Source organism: Delphinus delphis, chromosome 9 (assembly GCF_949987515.2).
Source record: "Delphinus delphis chromosome 9, mDelDel1.2, whole genome shotgun sequence".
In the NCBI taxonomy this organism is placed as follows: domain Eukaryota; kingdom Metazoa; phylum Chordata; class Mammalia; order Artiodactyla; family Delphinidae; genus Delphinus; species Delphinus delphis.
Window position 1 is genome coordinate 94,739,289 of NC_082691.1, and position 12,039 is coordinate 94,751,327.

At 43.1% G+C, this 12,039-nt stretch overlaps 1 protein-coding gene across 4 annotated transcripts in view; it reads right to left on the bottom strand.

Moving 5' to 3' along the window:
• The window catches only part of DENND11 (DENN domain containing 11), a 45,909-nt gene that overhangs the window by 19,201 nt on the left and 14,669 nt on the right, over positions 1-12,039 (bottom strand). For 3 of the 4 annotated variants that reach the window (XM_060021016.1, XM_060021015.1, XM_060021018.1), the window contains exons 2-3: positions 4,726-4,825; positions 3,623-3,781 (exon numbers count right to left, since the gene is read on the bottom strand). In XM_060021016.1, coding sequence (XP_059876999.1) covers positions 3,623-3,781; positions 4,726-4,825 — 259 coding nt within the window. The remainder of the gene's footprint in view (positions 1-3,622; positions 3,782-4,725; positions 4,826-12,039) is intronic. The other variant, XM_060021017.1, reaches the window with a different exon arrangement.

Here is a 12,039-nt window from a genome sequence, read left to right on the forward strand (position 1 = left end):
TGAGCAGGACCAAGGTGCAGCCAGGAGCATGCTGCTCTGTGAGGACAAGCGGCCTCTGCCATCCCTACTCAGCAAATTTCATTATGATTATGGACTAACGACCCCTCATACTATTTCTGATTCTTCTTTTCCAAATGGGAGCTTGCATTGTGGTTCCTTCTCTACTTCTGTATTGCATTTAGGAAGTGGGAATGGAGGACGTGACTGTTCTTTCATAGCTTTCCAGGATAAGAGAACCATGTCCTGATTGCCTCAAATCACACAGAAACCCTGGATTTTAGACTAGAAACATTAACCACATGAGGCTCTATGATGTCTCGGGGTGGGAGGAATGTCCTCTATGTCTGGGAAGAAGAGTACACACGGATACCTAGGTCGCCAGGGGGGCAAACTGAAGCAGAGGCTGCTAAAATTTCCTCCAAATCCATTCTTCTCTTCTTCCTGTTTGCAACAGGAGTCCCCGAATTTTAACCGGTCACAAGGTCACCCAACTAGAGACTACCTTTCCCAGTGTCCTGTGCTGTCAGGTGTGTCTTTGTGATGGAGGACTTGACAATGGGATATGAGAAGTGATGTTTGCAACTTCCGGGTCCTTCATTCCTCCCTACGGGCTGGAATGCAGACATAATAGTGGTGAGCAGCTTCCAACAGGTGAGAACACCTTAGAACACAAAATCCCTCTTAGGCTACGGCAGAATAATAAGAGAAGCAGCGTGGGCCCTGAATTGTGGGGACAGGAGGCTGCTCACCCTGACCACCCTGCTACTTCTAGAACATTACATGGGGCAGAATCTTCTGTCTTATTTGAGCCAGTGTATTTTGGGGCCTCCGTTATCACCATTTAGCCAGAACTCTAATATAATACCTCCTTATAACTTTTGGCTTTTGAACGATGAGAATGTATTGCCTCCTTGGGAAATTAATTTTTCAAAAGCAGTAATAATTTTTTTAAGTGTCAAGATCCCAATAAAAATGTTTTTTATTTTAAATTCAATGTTACTTCTGAGACACAAAACTGAGGAAATGTTTCAAATACAGAAAAATATGTATCACAGCTCCAAAATGTAGAGGAGCAGTTAAAACAATTAGAAGCATGTTAACTGCTTAACCATAGGGAATAATCGAGTAAACTAATGGGACAGCTCTAGCACTATAGAGCTATTAAAATAATCATCAAGGGTTTCCCTGGTGGCGCAGTGGTTGAGAGTTCACCTGCCGATGCAGGGGACACGGGTTCGTGCCCCGGTCCGGGAGGATCCCACATGCCGCGGAGCGGCTGGGCCCGTGAGCCATGGCCGCTGAGCCTGCGCGTCGGGAGCCTGTGCTCCGCAAGGGGAGGGGCCACAACAGTGAGAGGCCCGCGTATCACAAAAGAAGAAAAAAAAATCATCAAAATGAAAAATATGGAGGACAATGGGGAGAAAACATACACATAACTCATGTTCCTGAAGAAGAAGGGAAAATGCAGAGGAAAAGTTTAGTATTTTATTGTAGAAAAAAAGGTTCCTGAAATTAAAAATAAATGTCATATCTATAGATAAAAAGGGACAAACTACCCCAGAAAAAAACTGTTCAGAAACATCACAGATAAAGAATCTATAGGGATCTAGACAAAAGAGACTTCTCTGAAACAACCAATATCAGAATACTGCTGCGCAATACTTATAGCATCCTGAGAGGAAGAAAGAAAAGATTTTAGGATCTTATACCCAGCCAAGAGTAAAGGTAAAAGACCAATACTATCAAGCATGCAAGATTTCAGAGAAGGCAGCACCCATGATCCTTTCATGAAAAAAAAAAAGGAAACAAAAGATACCTGATGGCAAAATCTAACCAACCAAGAAATAAACCACGAGCTCTGGAACGTAGCAAGCCACAGTTAAGCCTTGGATGTGGTCGTGAACATATAACTGAGACTTAAGAATCATGGGAATCGTGATTACAGAACTAAATGTAATAAATCTCACAGTATATGAAAGTTGAGAAGTAAAGTCGGGGAGGGGTTCTGGGAAGAAGTATAAGATACCTGACTGTCTACAACTAAAAAAACACAACCTAAAAGCACCGATGATACCTATACAAAGATTTGTGCACTTTATTATATATACATTATTTCTCAATAAGAATGACACTGTATCTTCATGTTTTGCAGTCTTTTTTCTTAACTCTGGAAGAACATTCTGAGAAATAACATATCTTACTGTGAAAAAAATATTAAAGTTTGACAATTCCTTCAGTTTCACTTACTCTTTTTCTGATATTTACAAACAAATTAAATATATTTCAAACTAGCCTATTTGATAAAATTAAATCTTCATAAAATATTAATCCTATTTTTGTAAAATTATGTCATTTTAGAATGGCATTCGCTGAATACTGACAATGGATATCTCACTGGGTGTTAAGATTTGGAAGAATTGTTAAAATTCATTTGTACGTTCACATGAAATTTTCAATAATAAACATTTTTTTCCCACAATTTCATATTCTTTCAAAGATGATGATCAAGATAGATTATATCAAAAATTAAAATAACAATAACTTTTAAACGCATATGACATAAAAGTATGTACGTCGTATGGTGCCAAGTATGTATATATTAAAGTACACACACATGGGACTTCCCTGGCGGCACAGTGGTTAAGATTCCACACTCCCAATGCAGGGGGCCTGGGTTCGATCCCAGGCCAGGGAACTAGATCCCACATGCATGCCGCAACTAAGAGTTCACATGCCACAACTAAGGAGCCCGCCTGCCACAACTAAGACCTGACACAACCAAATAAATAAATAAATATTTTAAAATAAATAAATAAAGTACACACACATGCATACCAGAAGAGAGGCAAATGTGCTAAAATTTTAACAGGGCTTCAGGGCTTAGGGGTAGATTTTCCCTTCAAAATATGAAATAAAATTAGGTTACTCACAGGATGAAAAAAATATGAAGTAATTAATAGTTCTGCAGCTTCTGTTAAAAATTCCCTTCCTATTACCCCCAATGATAATAATTACCTCCAATAATAAATGATTAGGCTTAAAAAAAAAAGTTGAGAGTCTACTTGCCTGGGGCAAGGAGATAATTATTGTGGTTTAAGGTAAAGCAAAGATCACGTCAATGTCAACAAATTAATTCAACAAAATTGATGACAGGGCTTCCCTGGTGGCGCAGTGGTTGAGAGTCCGCCTGCCGATTCAGGGGACACGGGTTCGTGCCCCGGTCCGGGAAGATCCCACGTGCCGCAGAGCTGCTGGGCCCGTGAGCCATGGCCGCTGAGCCTGCGCGTCCGGAGCCTGTGCTCCGCAATGGGAGAGGCCACAAAAGTGATAGGCCCGTGTACCGCAAAAAAAAAAAAAAAAAATGATGACAATATTAATATAAGCTGAAAGCAAAATCTACCCCAACTTTCATTCGAGGATGAAGAATCATTTATGCAGGACGCTGGTTGAAACACGAAGACCACCACCCGAGGTGTGAGACACAGCCATGGATGTTCTTGGTGAGGAATCTGCTGTTCTGATGGACAGCCTTTACCGCTGAGGGCTCATCACAGCACACCACCTGGCAGAGCCCTGCTGCCTCTGCCCTCCCTGCACCCCACCCCGTATGTAAGCCACATACCGAACTTGGTTCTCCAGGAAGTGCATGTACCGGTACAGCAGGGTGTAGGATGGAGAGAGGATGCCCACGGATTTCATCCGGGCGCCACGCTCCAGCTCGCTTTCCACAGGCATGTTGGCGAAGCAGGCCAGGCCAAAGAAGGGCCCCTTTCGGAAATAGCTAAAATAGACCCAATGTGTAGCGTGGCTCGAAATCAGAGAGAGAAATTTCATTTTACTCTGTGTTTTGCCTTTGAGATGCAGTCGCGAACAAAAGACATAACTGCGTCCAGGGCTCTACGTGAGAAAACTCAGCCTGAGAAAAACCTTTTTTAGAACCTCAGCGGGACTATCAGCCCAAGCCCCTCAACCTCACAGATGGGACAGCCAAGGCTCAAAGAAACTGTGGCACCGCCAAGGGTCATCCCGCCGGAGCCAGGACTTGATCTCTGCAAAGCCTGCTACTCAGTCGCCCACGACCATGGGTACAGCCTTTCTCCTCCTGCATAAAAACTGACCTGATGGGGGGACCTCTGTTTTATTAGCATAAACTGTGTTGATTCTCTCCTCGCTTCCTGAGTCTCTGATATTTTAAATAGAACATTTGACCAGAGCTTTCACTTTGTTTCCTTCCCGTTTCTCACACTTATGTCTGTCATGGTTTCAGCCCAATGAGAAGATGAAAGCTATTCCATCGCCCTGACATTCTCTCAATTTGCTCCTCACAAGAACCTTAATTACACAGGACTACAGACTGGCCTTACTTAAAGCTGGAATTGCAAGTTTTAGCACGTACGTGCCTTAAGTTAACCCAAATGCGACCGAAACTCTATTCCTTTATTAAAGCCAAACCCCAAGCAAGGCCCAATCATTTCTTAGGAAAGGAGAGAGAACCTCTAGGGCAGGAGTTCTTAACATTTTTGGATCATGAAACTCATCGAGAACCTCATGAAAGCTTGGGAACCTCTTGCTAGAAAACTGATACAAAAACACAAACCAGTATATATTTTCAGGGTATTTACACACACTTCCTGAAAATGCCCCGAGGAGAGCCCTTATTCTCTGGGGGAAAGCACAGAGTGAGAGGAAATGGTACAGAGAAGACTTGCAATCGGCAGTACTTACATGAAATCAGACTGAATTTTATGGGACCCACTGGCCATAGACTTGAACTCAACGCCTTCAAGGTCAATATCTTGAGGTAAGCACCATTCCACCATGTTTCCTGTGGGGAAGAAGGGAGGATACAAGTTTAAAAGAGACAAAATCATTCAAAGGGCTTAGTGCAGGGCTAAGTGCACATGGCTTCGGAGTAAATGTACGACTGACTTGACCACCAGCATGCTCAGGTGGCTCATCCCTCCATCGCCTACATGCCAGCAGAGTCCCTGAGGCATCCCGAGGGCCAGGAGATGGGTGTTGAAGGCACCTCCAATCTCTGCCTTCAAATGAACACAGTTCTTCCTAGCGAGGCTGCTGGCTTTGGTTCTCCCATTCTGCTTGGCCACCTCCAAATCTCCTTCCTTTTGCAGCCTCACTTCTAAGCGCATGTTTTGACCCTCCACCCCCATTTCCTCATCTTGTACTCTCTCCTTAACCCCTCGAGATCCTGCTTCCATCTTGCCTTTTTATGGCCACTAATAACTCTGACAAACCCCCACACTCTTTTTAATTTTTAAATTAATTTTTAATTTAATTTTCATTGATCTCTTTGTGGCATTTGATAATTCCTCAAAAATATCTCCCCTTTTTCCCTTGACTCCCGTGACAGAATACTATTTTGGTTCTTTTCCTTCTTCTCTGATCAAACGTAGCTCTGCTTCCTTCCCTAACTCTTTCTCCTCTCTCCTCAAAATGAGGCTCTTCTCCAAGGTCCAGACACCAGTTCTTTGCCTGCAGAATTTAAGAGTTCATTCACTTATCCCTAATTCCTGCGTTTCTACTGAGCTAGATGCTGGAGCTACAAAGTCAAATAAGACACAGTCCCTGACCTCAAACAGACTAGATTCCAGGGACAGATACGGAGATAAACAAGGAGACCAGCGATTACAGTTCTGGAGGCTGAGGGTGGTGGTATGTGGTAAATTCGATGACAGAGGATAACATGGGATTTTAGAACATAGCAATCACAAGCAGCCATAAGATTGAGGGAATCAGAGAAGTTCACAAGAGCAGTGTTTCCTCGAGGCTTGAGAGGATGCTACAGGACATGCCCTACTGTTTTCTTGCATATTCAAAAATTTTCCAAATAAAAATACTAAGATACTTGTAAGATTTCACTTTAGAACAAACTTCTCATCAACACCTCAAACCCTAATTGCCCAAGCATTAGAAACATCATTAATAATCCCAGACAACCAATGCTTTCAGATAATTGTTCGGGGCATCAGAGGTACCGCATATCAAGTCTACCTGGACACGACCCAGTCTCTGAATGGGGTGGGCATCACAGGGGATCAGCCTATCCTATTCAGCAGCCTAAGGCACTTTCAAGTAGTTTATTTTCAAAAGAGGACTCTTAAACTCAAACAACTAATCAATGGGCTAAAAGAGAAAGCATGAAAAAAGGAATTAAGATTTCACACAACAGAGAGGCCAGAACAATGTTGTATCTGTCAGGGTTAAAGACGAGCAAAAGCATGCTGCACGCTGAAAGAGGGGCGAACGTGGGGAGAAAGGTAAGGTTTCGCACACCGACTTCCCCCACGTTCCTGTCTTTCCACTAGCATCCCTGTCTACGGTCTCCTCGGTCCAGTGGCTCTCACCCTGTGTTGTGCAACAGGACACCCAGGAAGCTTACAAGGGGGCTGACCCTCCCCCCAAATCTACACCGTCATGGTCTGTGCCACACGGGCACTTCAGCTGATGAGCCCCCTGTGCACACGGTCCTAACCCTTCATGATGGCAACAGATGGCTCGCCTAGGAGAGGGACAGCCTGCCACGGACCCTCTAGCAGACTCTGTCCTCTCGCTTACCTGCTCTTCTAGTATCTGCTGCCTTGTTCCCTGCCCCCATGCCACTCCATGCAGGGTTCAACTTGCTCGTAGCTCCTTTCCTCTGACCCAGCCTGTCCATGACTACTCAATGACTTGTTAAAACTTTAACGTACCTAAACTTTGTGCTGAGGGATAAGTTCACAAAAGCGCACAGATCATAGCTCTGCAGCACAATGAGTTCTCCCAGCATGAACATACCTGTGTGAGCAGAGCCCAGACCAAGCAGCAGGACATGAATAGCAAAACAGAAGCCGCTCTTCTGCCCCGTCCGAGTCATCACCCCTCTCTCCAGGCTGACTATTATCCGGACTCCGAACACGATAAATTAGCTTTGCTGTCTTTGAAATTTATAGAAATGCAATCATAGTTTGTATTCGTTTGCGTCTGTCTTCTTTGGCTCCATTTTTTTTTTTGCAAGATTCATCCATGTTGATGCATGTAGCAATAATTTCTTCATTTACTACTTCCATCCTATGCATGTAACACAGCTTACTTACCTATGTGACTGTTGGTGCACATATAGCTTACTTCTTATTTGAAGCTATCACAAAGAGCACTGCTGTGAACAATTCCACACCTGTCATCTGGTGACTACACGTGCGGTAGCTCTGTAACGCATGACCCGGCTGGGCTGATTCACATTTCTGAGAATTCCCATTTGCGTCTGAGACTGGGGAGGCGAAGTGAAGCAGTAGCCGTGTTGTGTTTATGTCAGAAGGCCAGTGTGAGGGCATCAGGTAACTCATGGGCGTTGCTGCTTATCTTGCACGCTCATCACACTTGGGGGGTGGCTGCCAGGCCTGCGGTCGATGGATCCACCTTCCCTGGATCCTCTGTCAGCTTCTCGGACCCCCACCCCAGGCGTGTGCTTAGTTCCATAATGAAAGGCATCAGCTTCATCAGGTCAGGGCACCACGTCATTAGAACAGGAGGCAGTGACACGCTGACCTGGGTTCCCACCCACCCTCATGAGTTCCAGCTTGTTCTCCTTCTTCTCAACTTTACTCTCTGCTTCCTAACTGTCCGCTCAAGAGACTTCAAGCTCCACCATCAGACACAAGGCAACAGCCTTACACAGACTTTCTAACCAGCTCCCACAATTGCACAAGATCAAATCCCTGCAATAAATCCCTTTATTTGTCTCCCAGTGGTTCTGTTTCTTTGATTAAACCTTGACTTTGACTGACACAATATGCACACATTTCTGTTGACTACATCCCTAGGAGTGGAACGGCTGTAAAAATGTTTGCATCACTGCAAACTAAGGAAACTTTAATGATCCCCAAAGCAGTGTTTCCCAAAGCTTAGGTGACTAGGGCTTCTGCAAAACACAAAATTTGTAAAAAGGGATTTTGGCCAAACAATCTTTGTTTAGGTTAAACAAAGACAGACAAGTTCCTTTACTGCAGAACTTCTCAGAGTCTCTAATGTTTCTCTACATTACGAATCTCTGTGAGATCAAGACCATGCTAAATGTTTCCAAAATTATTTGGCCAATAGACCTATTTTTAAGGAGCATCTTAAGGGCCAAATTTTATAGAAGGCTTTTCTTTTTTTTTTTTTAAAGAAATAGCAGTATATTAGGGGCTGCAAGTTGACCCTTAGTACATACCACTCCTCCTTTCTTATAGGGAATAGGACTTCCTATTCTTAGCCGGGCATATGGCCTTCCAAATGATAACTATGTTTCTCTGTACCTTCTTGCAAATAGGTATGGCTACACAAGTAAATTCTGGCCAGTGGGATGTAGGCAGAAGTGAGATGTGTCTTTCCAAAATGTGCCTTAAAGGGAAGGAGTATGTAGTCCCTTCTTCCATCCTGCTGCCTGGCATATGGATGTGGTGACAAGCCGTCTTGAATCATACAGGTGAGGGCACCAGCCCACATATCAAGGAGGGGATGATGGAGCGAGAGCCAACTTGAGTCCAGGTCCTTGGATGACCCCATGGGTATGAACCGGCATTCCAGCCCTGGACCGGCTATCTCCTGACTGTTAAGTGAAAACTAAACTCTTATCTTGATTAAGTCACTGCTAATTTGGGTCTCTGGTATTCATGGCCAAACATACGTCTTCTTACTTAATACAGCTGATCTGAAGAATATAGCCCCCAATTCCTCAGCCTGGTCCTCAAAGCTTCTCTCTTATTCCTCTGTGCCTGGCCAATCCTCATTGTATAGGAACTGAAAGAATTAGACTAAGTGAATGACACCCTGTTAGTTACATCCTTCACTTCTAGATGGATGCGAACCCCTCTAGGTCGGGAAGAAAGGTCCATCAGGGTCAGGCTGGTGAATCACAGCATGGAGCATGGACTCCAGAACACCACTCTGGGAACAGTTCTTTATCCCACAGGAAGAACATTTCTGCTGACACACTCGTTGAATTAAAGGAGTAGATAAAGCTACTATGGCCCTCATCCCAGCCTAATACAATCATTGTCTTAGATGTCTGTCTCCCCAGGAGACTGGACTTCTTAAAGGCAGGAACTCTGATTGTTTACCTTTACATCCCAACATAGCACAGTGCTTAGCACAAGACAGGATGGACATTAAAAACAAAAACAAAGCAAAAACCCAGCTTTATAGAGGATATGCATGTTTTTAAAAAGCTAGTAGTGATGATATTGTGGTTATGTAGGAAAATGTCCTTCTTAGGAGGTTTATAGTCAAGTATTTAGGAGTGAAGTCACGTCTGCATTTACTTTCTTTTTTTTTTAATTAACTTATTTTATTTACTATTTTTTATTTTGGGTTGCATTGGGTCTTCGTTGCTGTGCGCAGGCTTTCTCTAGTTGCGGTGAGCGGGGGCTACTCTTCGTTGTGGTGCGTGGGCTTCTCATTGTGGTGGCTTCTCTTGTTGCGGAGCACGGGCTCTAGGAGCACAGGCTTCAGTAGTTGTGGCACGCGGGCTCTAGAGCGCAGGCTCAGTAGTTGTGGTGCATGGGCTTAGTTGCTCCGCGGCATGTGGGATCTTCCCAGACCAGGGCTCGAACCCGTGTCCCCTGCATTGGCAGGCGGGTCCTTAACCACTGCACCATCAGGGAAGCCCTGCATTTACTTTCAAATGGCTGAGGAAAAAAGTTTTTATCCGTATTCAGTCAATTCTAGTACAATGCTTGTTGAATTTGTGCCAACACAATTGATATATTAAGAACAATGTGCACATAGGGAATTTCCCATTTGCTAATGCTATGGATTCAATGCAATCTCAATGAAAATCCCAATAAGCTATTTGTGGATATTGACAAGTTAATTCTAAAGTTTACATGGAAAGGCAAAAGGCCGAAGTTAGCCAATACAATACTGAAGAGAACTAATACTGCCTGATTCTAAGACTCACTATAAAGTAAACAAGACAGTATGGTACTGGCACAAGATCAGACAAATAGATCAATGGAACAGACTAGAGAGCCCAGTAACAGACCCACGCAAATACAGTCAACTGATCTTTGCCAAAGGAGCTAAGGTAATACAATGGGAGAAAAGATAGTCTTTTCAACAGTGGTGTTAGAACAACTGGATATCCATACGGAAAAAAATGAATCTAGGCACAGACCTTACACTTTGCACAAAAATTAACTCAATATGAATAGTATACCTAAATGTAAAATGCAAAATTATAAAACTTCTAGAAGATAACATAGGAGAAAATCTAGGTGACTTTGAGTTTAGCAACGAGTTTTTGGATACAACACCAAAAGAATCATCCATGAAGAAAAAATTGGTAAGTTATACTTCATTAAAATTAAAAACTTCTGACCTGTGAAAGACACCACTAAGAGAATAAAAAGACAAGCTAATGATGGGGCAAAATATTTGCAAAAACATATCCGATAAAGGCTTATATCCAAAATAAGAACTCTTAAAACTCAACATTAAGAAAACAACTCGGGCTTCCCTGCTGGCACAGTGGTTGAGAGTCCGCCTGCTGATGCAGGGGACAAGGGTTCGTGCCCGGGTCCAGGAAGATCCTACATGCCACGGAGCGGCTGGGCCCGTGAGCCATGGCCGCTGGGCCTGCACGTCAGGAGCCTGTGCTCCGCAAAGGGAGAGGCCACAACAGTGAGAGGCCCGCGTACCGCAAAAAAAAAAAAAAATGAAAACAACTCAATTTAAAAAATGGACAAAAGATCTGAACAGATATCTCACCAAAGAAGACACACAGACGGTAAACGTGCATAGGAAAACATGCTCAATATCACATATCATCAAGGAATTGTCAATTAAAACAACAAGATCCTACTACACACCTATCAGAATGGTCAAAATCCAAAACGCTGAAAACACCAAATGCTGACAAGGATGTGGAGCAACAGGAAGCCTCACCCACTGCTGGCGGGAGTGCGAAACGGTGCAGCCGCTTTGGAGGACAGTTGGGCAGCTGCTTACAAAACCAAACACATTCCTGCCACGTGATCCAGCAATCATGCTCCTTTGTATATTTATCCAATGAGCTGAAAACTTAGGTCCACACAAAAGCCTGCACGTTAATGTTTATAGCAGCTTTGTTAATATAACTGCCCAAAACTGGAAGCAACCAAGATGTCCTTCAAAAAGGTGAATGGATTAAAAACACCTGTGGGATATCCATATAACAAACTACTATTCAGCAATAAAAAGAAATGAGCCACCAAGCCACGGAAAATCATGGAGGAAACTTAAATGCATGTTGCTAAGTGAAAGAAGCCAGTCTAAAAAAGCTATACTCTGCAAAATCCCAACGATGTGACATTTTGGAAAGGAAAAACTATAGACAGTAGAAAAGGTCAGGCGGTAAGCAGGGATGAACAAGCAGAGCACAGAGGATTTTTAGGGCAGTAAAACTATTCTGCATGATACTGTTATGGTGGACACCTAACATCGTGCATTTTCAAAACCCAGAGAACGTACAACACGAAGAGTGAACCCTTATGTAAACTATGAACTTCAGATAACAATAATGTATAAATACTGGTTCGTCAATTACAACAAATATACCACGCTAATGCACGATGTCAATAATAGAGGTAATGGGGGGGCCAGGCGGGCAGGTAGGGGAAGAGGGTACATGGAAACTCTGTACTTTCTGCTCAGTTTTCCTGTAAACCTAAAATTGTTAAAAATAAAATAAAATTTATTAAGAAAGGTAATAAATTAATTAACCTAGGTTAATTATCCTAGGGGTAGTAATGATATTGTGGCTATGTAGGAAAACGGCCTTATTCTTAGGAGATTTAAACTGAAGTATTTAGAAATGCAATGTCATGATGTCTGAAAGTTACTTTCAAATAGTTCAGAAAAAAAAGTATATTTATACATCCTCAGCTCTGCTATAATGCTGGCCGAATTTGTTCTAAAGCAATCGGTATGTTAACAATTCATAGGGAATTTCATGTTTGCTGATATGTGGTTTTGATCTCAAGGTTCAAAATGTGAACACAGAAAACTGCACCCAGCTGTAGC